General features: G+C 36.8%; 2 protein-coding genes across 2 annotated transcripts in view; both read left to right on the top strand.

Moving 5' to 3' along the window:
* LOC123892322 (telomere repeat-binding protein 5-like) overlaps window positions 1-3,846 on the top strand; it is an 8,321-nt gene extending 4,475 nt beyond the window's left edge. The window contains exons 4-5 of the mRNA XM_045942113.1: window positions 3,616-3,730; window positions 3,831-3,846. Coding sequence (XP_045798069.1) covers window positions 3,616-3,730; window positions 3,831-3,846 — 131 coding nt within the window. The remainder of the gene's footprint in view (window positions 1-3,615; window positions 3,731-3,830) is intronic.
* Window positions 3,622-6,312, top strand: LOC123893093 (prolycopene isomerase, chloroplastic-like). Its single transcript, XM_045943014.1, has 7 exons — window positions 3,622-3,730; window positions 4,277-4,483; window positions 4,582-4,681; window positions 4,803-4,885; window positions 5,252-5,362; window positions 5,504-5,612; window positions 6,222-6,312. Exons 2-7 carry the CDS (start codon window positions 4,325-4,327, stop codon window positions 6,242-6,244), a joined length of 585 nt encoding a protein of 194 aa, XP_045798970.1. The 5' UTR covers window positions 3,622-3,730; window positions 4,277-4,324; the 3' UTR covers window positions 6,245-6,312.
* Window positions 6,313-21,267: the final 14,955 nt, after the last annotated feature.

Raw genomic sequence — 21,267 nt, 5'->3', positions numbered from 1 at the left:
TGACTGATAATGTAACACCCCGAACTAACTACCCTTAAAAACGTGATCTTAAAAACTTTTTAAAGATAAGTAGCCGGAGCGCTACGGAAAACATTTTATAAAACGATCGTGCACATGACACGAAACGTCGCAGCGGAAAACATTAAAATAAAGGATTTTCAAAGCAATGAACAAAATAGTTCAAAAGATAATTCATCTACATAAAACATAAGTTAAGATGTTCGCATCGATATACGACGGAATACAAACGATCCCCGACTCGATGTTACAAAATACCAGAGCACTAATATACATCACAACCCAACTAAACTTAACAAAACTATACAAAGGTAGCCTACACTAGCTCCTCACCAAAAGTGCTCCACACCAAAACGATCTGCAGCTAAAGCTCGATCGAAACCTCGACCTGAATACCTGAACCCCCAAAGGTCCAGCACATAACAATTAGGTAGAGAGTTAGTAAACATAATCACATACATAAGAATATAGAAACGCACCTATATTCAACCTATCACGTATTACTAACTCACACACATGCCACAATAAGTAACACACCAGATAACACATACTCACAAATACACAACCAGATAGTTTCATGTCGTTTCGGACAACACAAAGAACTCACATAACACATAACACATAATTGCACATTTACTCAAATGCGACTAATGCCAAACATTCAATGTCATGCCAACCTAGACACGACTAATGCATGTGGTACCATCTTCTTTATCAAGGAACTTACCATTGATATCCTTCTTTATTGGACAAGTCCAATATCCTTCTTTATCAGACAAGTCTGATATCCCTAAATAATGCATGAATTTATGAATGTCATGCATTTACCAAACATATGATAATCAGGTAGCACGAAGCTACTGCTCACTACATGGATAACATAATCCATTAAACTTCTTTATCAGACAAACTGATATTCTTCTTTATCGGACAACCCGATATACAAAAATACATATACTTCTTTGACATTTTATATAAATGCCATCACACAACACAATTATTAAACATATAATAATTCAAAACCAAAACAAAACCAAATACATGGATATACACACTTTGCACTACAACTAATTGCATACGCGTACAAATCATATAACGATTAACAATAAGCATTAACAACATCAACATGTATCAACAAAAATTGCTGTCGCAGAGGCCTTCGCTAAGCGAGGGCTTAGCGAGACATGGCGAACCTCACCAGGAAGTCACCTGCTCATGGCGAGCATTGGCGAGCTTCAGCGAACATGTTCGCTACAGCGAACTCCTGGTCGCTTAGCGAACTACACCAGAAAAATATCTGTTCTTGAGTTTCAATAAGGCGGTTTAACATTGAATCCAACCAAAAATTCATTCAAACATGTTATAAATTCTCTTAAACAACAATTCCAAGCATATATGATATCAAGGAACATTAATCATCCCTTCCAAACATCCAAATACATCAAACAATCAAAATCATGTCAATTTCTTGCAAAATAAGCAAAGTTGCATAAACATGCAAAACCATCATCAAACATATACATATTCCCTCCTAGATGTTCATTAAGCATACTAAGATGAAAAGACATGTTTATGATAAAGAAATTTCACCCAAACCCCAAAGAAATTGGGTGAGAGAGTTTGGGAATGGAGGCTAGACACCTCCCCTCTCTTGGATCACCCAAGCTTATGCTTAACCACTCTCACCTTGGATTGAATGATGATTCTTGGCCTCTAAACTCTTCTCCTTGCTCGTGTTCTTCTAGCCAAAACCCTAGCTTAGCTTGTTCTTGCTCTCTCAAAACTCAAAGAAATGAAATGAGATACTATTCATTGGTTTGACTTGGTTACTTATACCACTTCCTTAGTCATGAACCAAGCCCAATTGGCTTAGGCCCACTAAGCTTCTATCAAACGCCCCAAGCCCACTAACATGGCAAAGGTTTCGCTCACAAACTTATGTTCGCGATAAATAATTATACGTCGCGTAAATAAATATTTAACACTAACCCAAAATATATGCATATATATAAAATATCGATTTACTAAAAATCGGGTCGTTACAGATAATAAGGGAGAAGTGTTTGACGAACACACTGATGTTAATTCCCCATCTAATGAGAAAAGTTGTTTGAACTTGAAGAAGTTCATATTGGTTTGTTGGAACAAAATTGATTTAAAGATGTTTGCCCCTAAATCTATTAAGGTTTTGATGATAACAAAGTATTAATAAACAATTGGAAGGACTAAAAATTTAATTTAAGTGTGCAGATATTAGCTTAAGATAAGCTCTGAGTGAAGCTCAGAAGATTTATATTCAGAAGTTTACAAGCGCTCAGAAGATGTTGAACTTCAGAAGTTACAACCTTCATATGAAGAAGGCGTCAGAACTTCTTAAGGTCTTAGTCTCATCAAACTCTTAAGATCTTCTTGAAGTCTGTGAAGATTCCCTTTTGCAAGTCAACTCTTCTACCAATGAAGAAAAGGACCTTTCAAGCTTGATCAGAACAGCTACTCTCATTTTGTCTGTCCACTCTTGAGAACGTGGGACATCAGACTTGTTAGCTGAATAAGGAAAGTCTTCTCTGCACATGGTCAAAGTATCTGAAACTCTTACTCAGTTTTAGAAACAACCAAACTGCATCAAGACAAGTTGCTTGAAGACAAAAGGCTATCTACTTCAACGGTCATTTCTGCAACGACTCTTTTCTAGCTGTATATATACTAGAAGGATCAGTTGTATTATATAAAAAAAAATAAAGATAATCAAGGATTTAACACGCGCTGAACAAACTCTGAATTCTGTGTATACAAGCTCTGAATCTCTGATTTAGTGTTTTTGCACTTGTAGTTCAAATACTTTGTATTCATTGTATTTGCTCTTTTAGGTTCTTCTAAGAGCAGTTGTATTCTTTCAACTATATTCTATCTCCTGTACTTGAGGAAACTTAAGCTTGTGTGCTTAAGTGAGAAGTCTTAAGCTTGTGTGCTTGAGCATTGTTGTGAAGTCTCTCACTACAAAATAAATTGTCTTTTGCGACTGATATGTAGCGGCTGTTCTTTGGAACTGTCGCCGCTATCATATTTTCAAGATAGTTTGTGGCCGTTCAATCCTAAACCGTCGTGATTTTTTCTAATTTCCGCGCGACTTCACACACTCAAATCACTCTATTTTTCTCTCCAGGATTTCAATTTTTTTTTCTCAAACCCTTTCTTCTTCTTCACATATTCGTTCAAAATCGATTCCTTCAATCGCTTTGTTCTTCACATATTTTTTTTCTCAAACCTTCGTTCTTCACAGATTTGTTCAATCCCTCACAGATTTTCACCGATTCCTTCAACTAACCCACAAAATCCGTATCAAGCTCACCGATTCCTTCTTGTTCGATCAAACTCAAGCTCAAAATCAAACTCGAACTCGATCAATTGTCTTCAACCTCACTTTCAATCGGCTTCAAGCTTGTTCAGCCTTCTCCTCAAATTCATTCAACTTAAGCTTCAATCTTCACAATCCAGGTTCATTCAGTTAAATTTGCTATTTAGGTTCACTTAATTTAGTATGATTTTGAAATTTGGTAATTAGGTTTTTGACATTTCAATGTTTGTTCCCATATTCAGCTTCTGCTTCCTTCAATCAAGCTTCAGATTCGTTTTTCGCCGAGATTGGTTCAAATATTCAGCTTCTGCTTCAGATTCGTCCTACAGCTATGTTCATTCAAACTTCAAAATCCAGGTTCATTTGGTTAAATTTTATTTCCAATTTTACTTTAAAATTTTATGCAAATCAAACCCGATTATTCAGTTATGATTCAGTTATTGAACTTAGTTAAAAGGTATACAAATGGATAATAGATGCAAAATGGATAGAAATTTAACCTAAGTATTTTAGTGATTGTCAATAAATGCACTCTTTAGAGTTTGTACTTTGGTTCACCTAGTGAGCATATATGTTAGTTATTGTTAAAAATTTCAATCTAGTGATGCAACGGAACAGTAGACAACATCTCAGTACACTACAAGAAAAACTTTAATTTGTCACAAATGCTTAGCGGTGGTTCCTATCAACCGTTGTCGCTATTTTTCATTTTAGAGGATTGCGGCCATTACCTTTAAACGTTCGTGACTTATTTCATAATCGCGGAATCGCGTTGCCTCTTTTTTTTCCCCTTAGCCAATAGTAGCTTGTGCCTTGTGGCAGTGATTTTTAGTTATTGTGTTGTTGAATGTCATGGTTCTAACTTCTAAGGATCATAACACCATGTACCTTAAATTTGTGTAGGGTAATCTCAATTTGATAACACAAGCATTGGAAGCAGTTAGTTGTCGGATGGAGGTGATACTAGATCCAACAACTGTTCATTTCCATCTACCGAACCACCTCCTTGTTCGAGTGCACAGAGAGTATGACAAATTCATTGAAGAACTTACGAGTTATTTTCCCCATGAAAAGGACGGTATCCTCAAATTCTATGGTGAATGCTGGAAGGTCTGTCTTAATTGAGGTGACTACAGCTCCCTTATAAGGTGTTTTTGCCTCCACTTGTAATTCACTTTTTCTTAAAAGCTTATTTGTATGATGGCTAGATTTTCAATGCCTTGAATTCATTGGAGTTGAAGTCGCTAGAGGAGCCACTCTACCTTTTTGGACAGTTTTTTCAGAAGCCGCTTGAATGCTTGACAATAGGTACTTTAATTTCTTATTTGTTTGTTTTGAATATGTGGATACAATGCTAAAATCGTAAATTCCAATTTCGAAAGTAGTTTTGGTTCCTATTAGCTTTTCTGATCACATTATTATATGACAGCCTATTATTTGCTTCAAAATGCTGGAGCCATAGCCCGGAAGTATATTCAGGATCCACAATTGTTGTCTTTCATAGACGCAGAGGTAGATACAACTAGTAATTTGATTCAGTTAGAAAGTTCACATAATTTAATAGGAAAGTGTTAATAATCGTGAAGAATTATCCTATGAAATGTGTTTCATTAGCTAAAATAAACAGTGCCACATTAGCTATTCATGATAAATATTTTACTTCATGCAATGTTCTTATTGTACTTTTGAAAGTGTCTTGGAGAGAAGTTATGCTTCCATTTCATTGCTCTGTAGGGACACCAAGGACACATCGACGATACCTAGCCCGCGATAAGGGTACATATGCATGTTAAGACAAATTCTATGAAATGTTAAGCCAAATCTTTATTACTTGTGTATATTTTTTCATCTGAACTTAAACCTCAACTCTAACTCTAGGTAGGGACACCAAAGACACATCGACGATACCTAGCCCGCGATGAGGGTACTTATGGACCAATGCCGTGCAGCATTCCAAAGGGATTATTAGGAATGCCATTTAATACAACTGTAAGTTTACTTTAAAAAAATTTGATTGAATGCCAGGTTGGGTTATAGAACATTCTCCTATGATATGGACCAATGCCACACGGCATTCCAAAGGGATTATTAGAATACACTGATTAAAAAATCGATAAAATTTGTTTTCAGAGCATAGACGGTCTTTACTGTGTTGGAGACAGAGTCTTCCCTGGACAATGTGTTATTGCTGTAGCTTTCTCTGGAGTTATGTGCGCTCATCAAGTAGCTGCAGATATTGGTAAGCCAGAACTCTCACATTCCATAGCAGGAAACTGCTTGCAAGTTGAAAGTATATTATGATGAAAAGAAAAATATTTATTTATGTAATTGAACATATTTAATATATTATATTACATTATTCTTAACTAGTACTCTTAAGGCATTGGCTTATAAAATTCTACAGTTTAAATCTGTCAAAAAAAAAAAACTCAATTAAAAAACTCTTAAGGCACTGGCTTAAAAAACTCTACAGTTTATTTATTTTTATTTAAACAACAGGATTGGAGAAAAAGTCACCTGTTTTGGATGCCATGCTACTTCGTCTGTTTGGTTGGTTCAAAACACTGGCATAAGTGTTATAATTTGTTTGATCTATGAGTCTGTATTATCCTGTATAACATTTCTTTTTTGTATATTTCTTTACTTTTTATGATTTGTTCATTTTTCTGCATTTAGGTATCAATCATAGGAAAAGGGATTTTTTTTTTTTTTGTTACAAAGGGATATTCTGTTTTAATTTGTATGATATAAGTTGATATAGTGATCATGATATAAGTAGTCAAGCTTGTTTCTTGTATTTGCATGTCCTTGTTTCTTGTATGCATGTTTCTTGTGCATGTTCTTGTAGATAAAGAGTTGGTTTCAGACTAAGCTCCAAGACTCGCCACAAGTCCCTAAAAATGAATTGGTTTCTCCACAAGGTCCTCAATGTAAGGAAGGTGAGATTTCATGCACTATCTTAACGTTGTTAGGATAGTTTCCTCATAGAGTTGTGTTATTTGTACAACTATTTTGCTACAACATGTTTGGACAACATTTTTTTCCTTCTTCATCTTGCACAAAAAACAATAAAGTGAGAGAGAGTAAAAATATAATGTGAGTATGAGAGAGAGTTGTCAAAAATGTTGTACAAAATTGGTTGTACAAATAACATTTCTCTTCCTCATATAAGAATTACATAGTTGTTGGCTTGTTTCTTAGCTCTAAGATGATTTTTTATTGTGCAAGCATTTTTTGATCCAGAAATAAAGAAAATGAAGATCAAGAACAGCTATATCCCTATGTTAGAACATTTGTGTTGTATAATTTTTTTTAATTAGATATAGTTTATATTTGATTAGACATTTGTGTTGAACTTTGGTTGTATAATTTATTTTTTATGAAACTTTGGTTGTATAATTTTAATTAGTATGTTTAAGCACTACTTTAATTAAAATTATGCTTTTGTTGATAATTACTATATTGGATTTTTATCAATTAATTTAGTAGTTATTATCGGTATGAAATAAGATCAATTAAAATAGGAAAAGCTATAAGCTAACCAAAAAATACCAAAAATTTTTTTTTTTTAAAAAAGAAGGAATTGCGACGGTTTAAAACCGTCGCAAAACGGTGAAATACATTCCTTTGTTTTTTCATTCCCGACGGTTTACAAGAATCCGCGACGGTTCATAACTGACGCTATATCGGTTGCGACGGTTTGTGGGACAGTTCATAAAACCGTCGCTATATAGTGCTGACGACGCCATGATCTGCGACCGTTGCAGAACCGTCGCTATCTACTGTTGCGACGGTTTAAAACCGTCGCTAAACCCTTCTAAAACCGTCGCTAAAAGCCAAATTTCTTGTAGTGTCTTGCTTGTGTGCTTGAGCATTTGTAATCTTGTGTGATTATAGTGAACTCCCTTGGAAGTGCAAGGGGACTGGACTACTCTCGTTTTGTGAGAGGAACCAGTATAAATTGCTTGTGTGCTTTCTCTCTCTCTCTCTCTCTTGTTATTATTTGTGTTACTTATCCGCTGCTAACGTAGTTAAGTTAAGAACTTTGAAAAAGTTTTAACTTAGCTAAAACACAATTCAACCCCCCCCCCCCCCCCCCCCCCCCCCCCCCCCTTCTTGTGTTTTCACACCTTCAATTGGTATCTAGAGCACTGGTCTGTTACTTTCACTTAACAGTGAGACAGTAAAGATCTTGTGAGAACACTATGTCTGGAGGAGACGATAGTAGCACTAGAACAACCGGTGAAGCTGGTGATGCCAGTGGTGCTGGTGGTGGTCCTAGAAATGCTTTTGGTTTTGACTACTTGAGTAATGAATCACATGAACATAGTGGCAATAGAAATGCCCCTATATTCAATGGTGATGCATCATTATTTGAATGGTGGAAGGAAAGACTGTACGGCAATATTACTGCTATTGATCATGAGTTGTGGGATTTGGTTGAGCTGGGAGTAACTTTTGAAAACTTAAATGAACATGGAAGATTGTCCATTGAGCATAGAAAGTTACTCACACCAGCTAACTTAAAAATCTACACTAAGCATCATAGAGTAAAGGACATTGTTGTTGGTGCTATTAGACATGAAGATTATGTCAGAATAGAAGACACTGAAATGGATGCTGAGCACATCATCCAAGATTATCTGGAAGTTCTTAGAAAAGAAGGGTATACTGTTGATAGGAGTATGGTCCCTCCAGCTCCTGTAAACATGTACAATCCTAAGAGGAAACCTAAGAGGAAAGCTGATCAAGAAAAACCAGATCTTCTGGCTCAGAAGAAGGTTAAAGTAGAAGAAGCTATTGCTGAGCAAAATACGAAAAGGAAACATGAAGCTTTGTCTGGAAAAGCTGCTGTAACTTCATCAAAGAAGCCTATTGTCGTTAATGATGAAGAGGAAAGTGAAGATAGTGACTCTTCTGAATCTCAGTCTGATTCAGAAACTGAGTCTGATGAAGAAACTCTGAGTACTAGGATGCATCAGAAACAAGTTCCTGATCCCAAAGGTAAGTCTCCTAAGTACATCTTTAATGAAGCTGAAATTGGAATAGGGTTTACCAAACCGCTTAGAACTTTTCTTCCCAACATTTCAACTTCTGATAACCCCCTCTCTGAGCTAGAAAAACATCTTAGCCCTGACCCCCTAAATAATCAACCTCTTACTCATGAAACCCACAAATCTTCATCACCTTCTAAAACAAAATCACCTCAACCTCAACCCCAACCACAAAAACAATCACCTGACATTCCACCATCTGAACCTCAACCAGATATTCCTACCTCTGATCAAGCCTCTCCCACAAAACAACCCTCACCTCACAAATCTCCTGAACCAACAATTGATCACAAATCTCCTGAACCAACAACTGAACACAAATCTCCTGATACCAATGACGATGAGTCCATGAGATTGTATCAGTACCACCAACTCTTGGACTAATAGCAGCTAGAATGATCTTGAATAGCACTCTGCAGACATCAGTCAAACCCTTGACTTTACCCTTTAGTTTCAGATCTGTACATATCAGAGCCAGAAGATCATCTCTGTACCTTGTGTCCTTCTCAAAAACATCTAACTCTATCCCAGAGTTATCCAAGCCAAGCAAAGCGTTGAAATGAATAGGAGAGAAAGCCAGATTCATACCACAGATATTTGACCTAATCTGTTTTCCAGTGAACTCCAGTAAACCCATTTCTTTCCTAGATTTACCTTTTAAACTAGGATCTCGTTCAATAGCAGCAAGTTCTTCCTGCTTAGCTTCAGCCTTATCAAAAACCTTAGCCTTCATCCAGAATTTCTTCAAGAGATCTGGGTAAATAGGACCATTAAGCATGTTGAAGTACTTATCCCAACCTTGAGTGGAGAAGTACTGTTTCACATCGAACCCATTTGCCTTCAAGCTATCGAAATCTATCATCTTCTCAGAGAGAAAGATGAGTTCAGATTCCGGAAACTCCATTTCGTTCCCAACGATTTGAAGATTTCTAAACATGAACGGAGGAATCTTTGTTGTTGAAGAAGACGAAGAACCGGCCATGATGGAGTTTAGGTAAGGGTAGGAACTAATGAGAGAGACAGAAAATTTTGTTGAAGGTTTAGAGAGAAAAGAAAGTGTAGGTTGTGAGAGTGAGAAGTGTGCAAGTGTATTGTGTAAGTTTTATTTAAATGCACACAGTTAACACGAAAATAGCAAATTTGGGAAGTTACGCTAATTGACAGAAAGTTGAATACTAAAAATCATCATTAACCACCCACTACCTGACACACGTAGACCACGTGCAGAAATTTACTCGGTAACTGCTATTTTAATGGACAACTGTTCAGCAGCGAATACTAAACGTTTCCCACTTAAATAGTTCAGAGCCTCTGAGATATTTAAAATTCTCTATCAGAGTTAAGTACTTCAGAGCTTGTGTTTCAGATGTTCTGAATCATAAGTTCTGATATACATAACCTCTTACACTTTAATTGCCAAAAAAAATTTTCATTCAGAGATTGAAAACATGTTCAGATGTTTCTTTATAAAATCAAATCTTTCAACAGGTAAGGCTTTAGTAAATATGTCAGCCCATTGATTTTCAGTATCAACAAACTTAATATCTATAATGCCTCTCTGAACATAATCTCTGATAAAATGGTGTTTGATTTCAATATGTTTGGCTCTAGAGTGTAGGATAGGATTTTTAGATAAATGAATGGCTGCAGTATTATCACAATATAAAGGAATATTGTGACTGCTTACCTGATAATCTTCTAACTGATATTTTAGCCAGAGTAGTTGTGTGCAACACTTAGCTGCTGAAATGTATTCTGCTTCTGCTGTAGACAAAGCTATAGTAGTTTGTCTCTTACTAGCCCAGGAGATAAGGTTTTCACCAACAAATTGACAATTGCCACTTGTGGATTTTCTTTCAATTTTATCTCCAGCATAGTCAGCATCACAGAATCCATTTAGCACATAATCATTGGATTTCTTATAGAGAAGTCCAAGATTAGTTGTTCCTTTCAGATACCTAAAGATTCTCTTTACAGCAGTAAGATGAGATTCTCTAGGATCTGACTGGAATCTTGCACATAAGCAAACACTGAATAAAATATCTGGCCTAGAGGCTGTCAGATAGAGTAAGGAACCAATCATACCTCTGTAGACCTTTTGATCTACTTTTCCTTCATCTTCTGACTTGCTCATGTTAGTAGTTGAATGCATGGGAGTGTTCATTATCTTGCAGTCATCTAGGTTGAACTTCTTCAGAAGTTCCTTGGTATATTTTGATTGATGAACATAAGTTCCTTCCTTCTTCTGATTAATTTGAATTCCCAGAAAGAACTTCAATTCTCCCATCATGCTCATTTCAAATTCATCCTGCATTATCTTAGAAAAATTCTTGCACAAGGAAGCATTAGTTGAACCAAATATAATATCATCAACATAAATTTGAATGATTAAAATGTCTTCTTTGGTTGTTTTTCTAAAGAGTGTGCAGTCAACCTTCCCTTTCTCAAAACCCTTTTCAAGAAGGAAATTACTGAGTCTATCATACCAAGCTCTTGGAGCTTGTTTCAGACCATACAGTGATTTCTTCAATTTGAAAACATGTTCTGGGTTTGAGATATCTTCAAAACCAGGAGGTTGCTTAACATACACTTCTTCAGAAATAAAACCATTTAAGAAGGCACTTTTAACATCCATCTGATACAAGTTTATTCCATGATTAACAGCATAAGATAGAAGTAACCTGATTGCTTCAAGTCTAGCAACTGGTGCAAAGGTTTCAGTATAGTCAATCCCCTCTTGCTGACTATAACCTTGTGCAACCAATCTAGCCTTGTTTCTTACCACTTCACCTTGTTCATTCAGCTTGTTTCTGAATACCCATTTTGTTCCAATAATGTTCTTGTGTGAAGGTTTGGGCACCAGAGTCCATACATCATTACTTTGAAATTGATTCAGCTCTTCTTGCATTGCTACAATCCAAGCATCATCTTTAAGAGCTTCATCAATCTTTGAAGGTTCCATCATTGAGATAAGACCAACTAAAGATTCCTCATTTCTCAGTTGAGATCTTGTCTTCATTGGACTATCCTTGTTGCCTAAGATCAGTTCCTCTAGATGTGATGATTTGTATTTGAAAGTGTTTCTTGGGGGCTCATCATCTTCAGACTCATCAACAGCAGGTTCAGCAGTTGCTTCAGTTCTTTGTTGTTCAGAGTCTGTAGGAACTTGAAATTCTGGCACACTAGTAACACGATGTTGAACACGATGCTCCAACACTGTATGTTTGATCCGATGATCCAACACTGTGTTCAACACTGAACTAGACGAACAATAAGGAAATATAAAATGCACGAAACAGAATAACACAGTTATTTGTTAACCCAGTTCAGCATAACAGCCTACTCTGGGGGATACCAATCCAGGAGTGAATCCACTATGATAGTATTAGTTCAAAGCCCTCAATAAACGCCCCGTTTATGACTTCTCACCTAATCACCACCCGTGCTATATTCTACCTAAGTCACACCTAGGTATGAGAACCTCCGCTCAACTCCTCTTAATCACAGCCACTGTGATCGTACACGTTACAGTTTACAGATGAAGACACACTTCTTAAAACATCCACCAATTCCGTACTTCAAAGCTTAGGAATGGTTCATACACACTATCTCCTTGCTTAGAAGCTCTGGAGATATTACAACACAGTAACACACAGTCCTTAATCTTGCATCAGGGTAATACAAGAAGAGGAACACAATTAACAACACTAAAACCCTAAACACACGCTTTGTAAAACTCAATTACGGCTTTAGTAAGTTGCACAAGGGTTCAGTCTTCCTTTATATAGCACGAGCTAGGTCTTGAATTGGGCTTCAAAAACGCAGCAGGTCCAGAAGTTACTTCAAGGAATATTCTTGTATCAAATGTTTTGTTTCCTAAAATAGTTGATTTGTTTAGAAACAAAACTAGGTCATGGCCGCCTTCTAGAACATCAGGAAAGGCGCTACTTAGTGCACAATACTTCAGGTCAAAGCAACCTTGTAGAAGAAAATATATTTTCCACAAATATATTTTCACCAAATATTTATTCCTTCCATAAATATATTTATTGTCCATAAATATATTTTCAGTAGCAATCTCCTTGAATATATTTTCAATAATAATCTCCTTGAACCATAAAGATTTATTTGAAATAAATCTTTTATATTTTCTACAACAATCTTCACAAAATATATTTTAGAATCAAATCTTTTATCTCTTAATATTGAGGAACAAATAACACATAAATCGCTTACTGAAGATTCTGGAAACACCTGTGTGTTGGCACACAAATTAAAAGGCGTGGATTAATTCTTCAATCAAATCTTTCAAAGATCTTACGCAAAAATATATCATTCGCGAAAACAGAGCGCACTGGATGTGGTATCCAATGTTGAAGCATGAATGTTGTATCCAATGTTAAAGCATTCTATCCAACATCTTGCTTGAATATTTGTTTTAGCAAAATGAGGCCAACATAAAACACCAACAATCTCCCCCTTTGGCAATTTTTGGCTAAAACAACTTAAGATCATTTCAACCAATCTAGAGAGATACATCACCTACCTTTCTTCAAATCAACATAAGCACACAGTCATGAAGTAAAGTAGAACATCTTCAAATGCAGTTTTCAATAGAACTTCTCAGATGAAAATAGCAAATAAGAATAGCTGTATCGCACAAGAATAACAGAGGCATGCAACAGCGGAATAGTGAACACAACCTGCCTCACAGGAAAACGCCAATGGAGTGAAAAATATTCTCATAAAAAGAATCACCGGGGAAAAATAAATTCCCTCATGGCTGAGAGAAATAAACTCTCAGGAAGCAAGATGTTCATTTTCAACAGAGCATCAGGTAACATGATTCAACACCGATTAGAACATCTAACATTGCGCCACAGAAGGCAACCCACAACTCATAACACTACTCTTCACAGATTCTGTAGACAATCAGCAGTACATCAGGCACAACTCATAACACTACTCTTCACAGATTCTGTAGACAATCAGCAGTACATCAGGCACACTTACCTCTCCCCCTTTTTAGCCACAAAATATGCCAAACAGAAGAGTATCAAAGAAATCCATAGTGCAGAGTATCAGAGCATAACTGATCCATATATTAGTATCTAGCAACCCGTAGTCTTGTAATAGCAGAAGCATTACTTCACATACAAAAATGTAGCAGCATTGCTATACGTAACATATACTACACTCCACAACAGGAAGGGCAAATGTCTCAACATTAAGCACCACATCATGAAACATCAGATAACTACTCCCCTTCAAGACATGCATAACAGAGTATCAAAACATCACACACCACTCATGCAAAGCACATTCAGAACATATGCAGAGCACATACATCAGATACTATACATCACATACTGCTACCGTGCCTACAACAGATGTTAGAGCATCTGTCAGCACATCATGCTCACTAAATAATACTACTCCCCCTCAATATCAGAGATGAGCAAAAATTTAATCAAACATTTTTACTCCCCCTCAAAATCAAGGATGAACAAAAATTTAATCTGGCATTTTTACTCCCCCAAAAAAAGAGTGCATATCAGAACAAAGTATCTGAGTACCACATGCATATCAAAACTTACTCCCCCTTAATTCTTGCAGAGCAACCATAAGTACTACGACACATATTAGATGTTGCAACATCAGATAGCACATCAACATACTGCACACTACTAACTACCAACTACTCCCCCTTTTTTAGACAAAATAGGGTCTTCATAGAAATAGCAGAAAAACCAGAGACATAGTGCAGAATATCACAGTCCAGATGCACACAAGGTGCTTAAATTTAGATCATAGCCTACACATGGAAAATAAATCCAAAAGAAACATTACACAGAGGCACTGTCTTGGGGAATCATTTCCCTCATCTTCAACCTCAGAGTCTTCTTCCTCATTATCACCACCTGCATCAACACTCAGATTTTCATCAACACCTGCATCAGTTGCTTCTAATGCAGCTTCTTCAAGCTTCAGAGCATGAATCATTCGCTCAAATTACAGCTTCTTTTCATCCAGCTAACTAGAAGTTGTAAGTTGTAAAGCATATCTACTACCTCCATCACAACAAACACATAGTCAACATTCACAAAATAGACATTTCCCCTTGTTTGCATAATATGACAAGGGCATAAGAAAACATTGTTCCAATCTCCCATGAACAGTCTTTGGCTGAGGTTCATCCAAGAAGTCAACCTCATCAAGATCAATCATCTCTTGTTCTTCATTTACTGTCTTTTCAGACTCAGTATCTTTATCACCAAGAGAGACAACTTTCTCTATACTATCCTCTGTTTTAGAGTCTTCAATAACATCAACAAGAATATCATTGTTTTCTTTGTCCTGCAATTCATCTCCAATAGCAGCCTCAAAATCACAGCTATCACCAAAAGACTCAGTGATAGTGGCAGCATTTGGATTAGGCTGGACAGAGGATGTTCCAACATCCTGTGCAACATCAAGGGTAGTAATGTTCTCCTTGATAGAAAAAGTAACAAGCTCAACAACAGAATCAGAGATGGACTTATCAGATGGAGCCACATGATCATTCACAACTACAAATGGTTGTACAGTAGCATCAACAGTATTATTAGAGTTTAACATGGTGATCTGATTGGAATAAAATAGTTTTTGATTGAATTGAACTTCAAACAAAGCACAATCAGTGGGACAGTAGGTGAAAAAGAGTTGATTGCATGTTATGACACGGTTATGGCAATTTTGATATGATTGCCCGGAATTAGCGTGCATCACTGGTGGGAGCGAAGTGAAAAATGTGGTTGCACGCTCAAAACACCTTAACTGCTACAATTCCTTATGCAGGCAAATTCCTAATTTGCCCCTTAGCCTTTCAAACTCAACAACATACAATGCTTTACTGAATATGCATCCAATAGCAACATGATCAAGCTTCACAATATTTTCTTCAACTAAATCCCTGATAAATGGGACTTTGTTGACACGGGCAAGTTCTGATTTAGGATCAGCAGATTCATTGTTAGAACCTGAAACTTCATCAAATACAATATCATATGACTGTTGAATGGATGATTCATCATCTGCTGTTTTGGTTGATGGTGCATCATCAACTACCACATTCATTGATTCCACGGTAACTTTAGTTCTAGAGTTATAAACTCTGTAAGCTCTGCTGTTTGTGGAGTATCCAAGAAAAATGCCTTCTGATGCACAGGAATCAAAGAGTTTTGCATTCTCAAATTCTTTACCACGATCACTTCTTATTCTTACAATAACAACCTCCTTTTCTCTTTGAAGTTGTAAGCATAGGTTTCTAAAAGTTTCAAATCTGTCTGATTTTTCTCTAAGGAAATCTATCCAAGTGAATCTAGAAAAATTATCTTCCAAAGCAAAAGCATACCTTTTACCACCAAGACTTTCAGTCTGCACAGGTCCCATCAGATCTATGTGTAATAGTTCAAGTGCTCTAGATGTAACCGGATGTTGGAGCCTCGGATGTGCCACCATGGTTTGCTTGCCTATTTGGCACTCACCACATATAGTTCCTTCCTCAATCTTGAGCTTTGGATTCCCCCTGATTGCTTCTTCTGCTATGACCTTCTTCAAACCTCTCAGATGTAAGTGACCAATTTCTTGATGCCACGGCTTCACTTTATCCTCTTTGCTTAAGAGACAAGTGGACAAGTGGTTTTCTTCTTCAGAGACCCATAAGTAGCAGTTGTCCTTTGACATCACACCCTTCATCAAGAGTCTTCCTTCTTCATTTGTAACAAGACATTCTGACTTTGTGAAGTTTACTTTCATGCCTTGATCACACAATTGACTAATGCTGATCAAGTTTGCTGTAAGTCCCTTCACTAACAAAACATTGTCTAAGTTTGGTAACCCATTGTCAATTAGGTTCCCAATTCCTTTTATTTCTCCCTTAGCTCCATCTCCAAATGTCACAAAACTTGTGGCATAGGATTTTAAGTTGGCAAGATATCCTTCCACTCCAGTCATGTGTCTTGAACATCCACTGTCAAAGTACCAATCTTGTCTAGATGATGCTCGTAGTGATGAGTGAGCTATCAGACATACATCATTCTCCTTTTCTTTCCACTCTTTCTTAGTCTTCACATTTTCTGGCTTTGGTGCAGGTGACCGGAAATTCTTTGGGTAACCATACAATTTATAGCAATAAGGCCTTATGTGCCCTTTCCTACCACAATAGTGACATCTCCAGTTCCTTCTCCTAGATTTAGGTCTTGACCAATTATTCCGATGTGGAGGAGGATGTTGAGGCATCGATCCAGTCTGTGCAGGAGGCTTAGGTTTGGGTTTTAACCAAGTGTCGGTTCCCTGGTGTGTGGGAGGATGTGGTGGTAAAAAGCCAGCACTAATAGGAAAAGTCTTCTCGATGGGAGTACTGATTGTAGCTTTGTTGTATCCCATTTGTTGATCAACAATCTCATAGTCAAAGCCAATTGGTTTCTTTCCTGCACTTTGTTTCAACAACATGGCTTGAAATTTTTCTTCTCCTGACCCATAAACTCTGACTTGTTTTCTAGCATGCTCCAAGTCACCATTCAGTTTTTCAATTTCTTTGTTGAGAGTATCAATTGTTACCAGACATTCATTCTTCTCAGCCTGCAGTTGACAATTCGCCTTCTTTTGTTTTTCCAACGCTTTATAAACTTCATTGCTTCTGATGAACAGATCCTTATAGGTAGTAAGCAGTTCCTCATAGGATGTTTCATCACATGATTCAGCATCAGACTCACACAGACCTGTCAGCGCATTGACATGTTTTGCAGATCCACTTTCAGTTTCCTCCTCTGAGTCATCCTCATCTGACCAAGTGATAGCCAGACTTTTCTTTTGTCTCTTCAGAAAGGTAGGACATTCAGCTTTGATGTGTCCATATCCTTCACATTCTTGACACTGGACCCCTTCTGACTGACTGGTTTTCTCATCACTTCTGGCCCTTCTTTGATCATTGGTCTGTTTGTTGATGTCGAGCTTGATGCTTGGCACATTGAACTTAGACTTTTTGTCCATTCTTTTCACGATTCTGTTGAATTGTCTTCCTAGCAGGACCATTGCTTCTGACAAACTTTCATCACTCTCCAAATCTGATTCTTCATCTTCTCTAGTGTTTGAGGCAAAAGCTAAACTTTTATTTTTCTTTTCTTTTCTTTGATTCATGCCTAACTCATAGGTTTGAAGTGAGCCTATTAGTTCATCCACTTGAATGTTGACCAGATCTTGAGATTCTTCAATTGCTGTCACTTTCATGTCAAACCTCTTAGGTAGAGATCTGAGAATTTTGCTCACAAGTTTTTCATCTGATATGGGTTCTCCCAAGGCATCAAAAGAATTTGCAAATTCTAAAATATTCATGTGAAAATCATGAATAGTCTCTTCTTCCTTCATACTCAGATTTTCAAAGTTTGTGCGAAGCATCTGAAGTTTGGACAACTTTACCTTGTTGGTTCCTTCATGTGCTTTCCTAAGTATCTCCCACGCATGTTTAGCCACAGTGCATCGTTTGACAAGTCTAAACATGTTGATGTCCACCCCATTGAATATGGCATTTAAGGCTTTTGAGTTTCCTAGAGCTAAGTCATCCTCGTCTTTAGAATAGTCTTTTGTAGGCTTGATTTCACTGGTTTTCTTTCCATCCTTATCAATGACCACTGGGGGTTCCCAGCCATTTTCTACAGCTTTCCATGTTCGGCTATCAATGGATTTAAGAAAAACCATCATCTTAGCTTTCCAGTAGTCATAGTTCTCAGGCCCTATCAGTAGGGGCGGTCTGGAAATTGTTCCTCCTTCCTTGTCCATTTCACCAGAAAGTATTTTCCCTGGAGCTCACCCTAAATCCAGAACAGGGTGCCTGCTCTGATGCCAATTGAAATTCTGGCACACTAGTAACACGATGTTGAACACGATGCTCCAACACTGTATGTTTGATCCGATGATCCAACACTGTGTTCAACACTGAACTAGACGAACAATAAGGAAATATAAAATGCACGAAACAGAATAACACAGTTATTTGTTAACCCAGTTCAGCATAACAGCCTACTCTGGGGGATACCAATCCAGGAGTGAATCCACTATGATAGTATTAGTTCAAAGCCCTCAATAAACGCCCTGTTTATGACTTCTCACCTAATCACCACCCGTGCTATATTCTACCTAAGTCACACCTAGGTATGAGAACCTCCGCTCAACTCCTCTTAATCACAGCCACTGTGATCGTACACGTTACAGTTTACAGATGAAGACACACTTCTTAAAACATCCACCAATTCCGTACTTCAAAGCTTAGGAATGGTTCATACACACTATCTCCTTGCTTAGAAGCTCTGGAGATATTACAACACAGTAACACACAGTCCTTAATCTTGCATCAGGGTAATACAAGAAGAGGAACACAATTAACAACACTAAAACCCTAAACACACGCTTTGTAAAACTCAATTACGGCTTTAGTAAGTTGCACAAGGGTTCAGTCTTCCTTTATATAGCACGAGCTAGGTCTTGAATTGGGCTTCAAAAACGCAGCAGGTCCAGAAGTTACTTCAAGGAATATTCTTGTATCAAATGTTTTGTTTCCTAAAATAGTTGATTTGTTTAGAAACAAAACTAGGTCATGGCCGCCTTCTAGAACATCAGGAAAGGCGCTACTTAGTGCACAATACTTCAGGTCAAAGCAACCTTGTAGAAGAAAATATATTTTCCACAAATATATTTTCACCAAATATTTATTCCTTCCATAAATATATTTATTGTCCATAAATATATTTTCAGTAGCAATCTCCTTGAATATATTTTCAATAATAATCTCCTTGAACCATAAAGATTTATTTGAAATAAATCTTTTATATTTTCTACAACAATCTTCACAAAATATATTTTAGAATCAAATCTTTTATCTCTTAATATTGAGGAACAAATAACACATAAATCGCTTACTGAAGATTCTGGAAACACATGTGTGTTGGCACACAAATTAAAAGGCGTGGATTAATTCTTCAATCAAATCTTTCAAAGATCTTACGCAAAAATATATCATTCGCGAAAACAGAGCGCACTGGATGTGGTATCCAATGTTGAAGCATGAATGTTGTATCCAATGTTAAAGCATTCTATCCAACATCTTGCTTGAATATTTGTTTTAGCAAAATGAGGCCAACATAAAACACCAACAGAACTGTTATGTTCAGAGGTTCTTCAGAGAATGGATGTTCTGAGTAGTTTGGAATATCTGAATACTGATCCTCTGATACCTGAAATCTAGACAAACCTTCCACAAGCTCTGACACTTGGTCAGACTCTTTGTCATCAAACTTGACATGCATAGTTTCTTCCACAGTGTGTGTTTCAGAAATATACAGTCTGTATGCTTTTGAGCGTTCAGAATATCCTATAAAGGTACCCTTATAACCTCTAGCATCAAATTTCTTTAGATGGACTTTGTTGTTTAAGATGTAACAAGTACATCCAAACTGATGAAAATAAGAAATGTCAGGCTTTCTTCCTTTGAACAATTCATAAGCAGTTTTGTTCAATTTAGATCTGATATAGATTCTATTTTGAACATAACATGCTGTGTTTATAGCTTCTGCCCATAAAAATTTTGCTACATTAGTTTCATGCATCATGGTTCTGGCCATTTCTTGCAGAGTTCTATTCTTCCTTTCTACAACCCCATTTTGTTGAGGAGTTCTAGGAGAAGAGAATTCATGCAAGATGCCATATTTTTCACAAAAGTTTTCAAAAGGTTCATTTTCAAATTCTCCACCATGATCACTTCTAACTTTTAAAATCGTGTAGCCTTTTTCATTTTGAATTTGTTTGCAGAAAACACTAAACTCATCATATGCTTCATCTTTTGTTCTTAGGAATTTTACCCAAGTCCATCTACTGTAGTCATCAACAATCACTAATCCATACTTCTTTCCATTGATAGAGGCAGTGTTAACTGGCCCAAACAGATCAATGTGAAGAAGTTCCAATGGTCTTGAGGTAGAAACAATGTTCTTAGGTTTAAAAGATGATTTTGTAATTTTTCCTTTTTGACAAGAACCACAAAGTGTGTTTGAGTGATATTTGATTTTTGGTAAACCTCTGACAAGGTCAAGCTTGCTAAGCTTAGAGATTAACCTCCAGTTAGCATGGCCTAACCTCTTATGCCAGATCCATTTTTCTTCACTCAAGGTCAAAAGACACATCACTTTTTGTTCATTCAAATCAGAAAGATTAATTTTATAAACATTGTTCTTTCTCAGACCTTTGAATATAATGGAGTTATCAGATTGTTTAGACACAGTACATGATTCCTTATTAAAGACAACTACATAACCATTGTCGCAAAATTGACTTATGCTCAATAAGTTATGTTTGAGTCCATCTACTAACCAAACATCATTAATAGATAGGGAAGAATTACCTACTGTACCTGTACCTATTATCTTTCCTTTTTGATTACCTCCAAAGCCAACAGATCCTCCTTCTTTCATTGTCAGCTTAGAAAATAGTTGTTTGTCACCAGTCATATGCCTTGAACATCCACTATCCAGATACCATGAGTGATTCATGATACTTCTTTGAGTGGCAGGCTGTATGAGAAACAACTTTAATCATTGCGGTAGAACTCTTCATCACAGTTAATGATAAAGTCATCCCAATATTCTTCCTCTTCATTTCTCAAGTTCTGATTGTTAACTTGAGAACTTGTCAGCCATTTGTCTAGGACATAAGCCCTTCTTCCTTTGCATAGGACTTGTTTCCATACTCTAGGTAGGACATATCCTTTCCTAGTTGGTAAATCTGAATGATACATTATTTCAGCTTTTG

This window comes from Trifolium pratense, linkage group LG6, assembly GCF_020283565.1.
Source record: "Trifolium pratense cultivar HEN17-A07 linkage group LG6, ARS_RC_1.1, whole genome shotgun sequence".
NCBI lineage: Eukaryota > Viridiplantae > Streptophyta > Magnoliopsida > Fabales > Fabaceae > Trifolium > Trifolium pratense.
This window is presented reverse-complemented; position numbering and strand designations above follow the sequence as displayed.

Excerpts from the sequence above, each read along its gene's own strand:
- LOC123893093 (XM_045943014.1), top strand. The coding sequence starts at position 4,325 with ATGGAGGTGATACTAGATCCAACAACTGTTCATTTCCATCTACCGAAC. Across the intron at positions 4,886-5,251 it reads TGTCTTTCATAGACGCAGAG|GTAGGGACACCAAAGACACA; the intron begins GTAGATACAACT and ends CTCTAACTCTAG. Across the intron at positions 5,363-5,503 it reads GAATGCCATTTAATACAACT|AGCATAGACGGTCTTTACTG; the intron begins GTAAGTTTACTT and ends ATTTGTTTTCAG.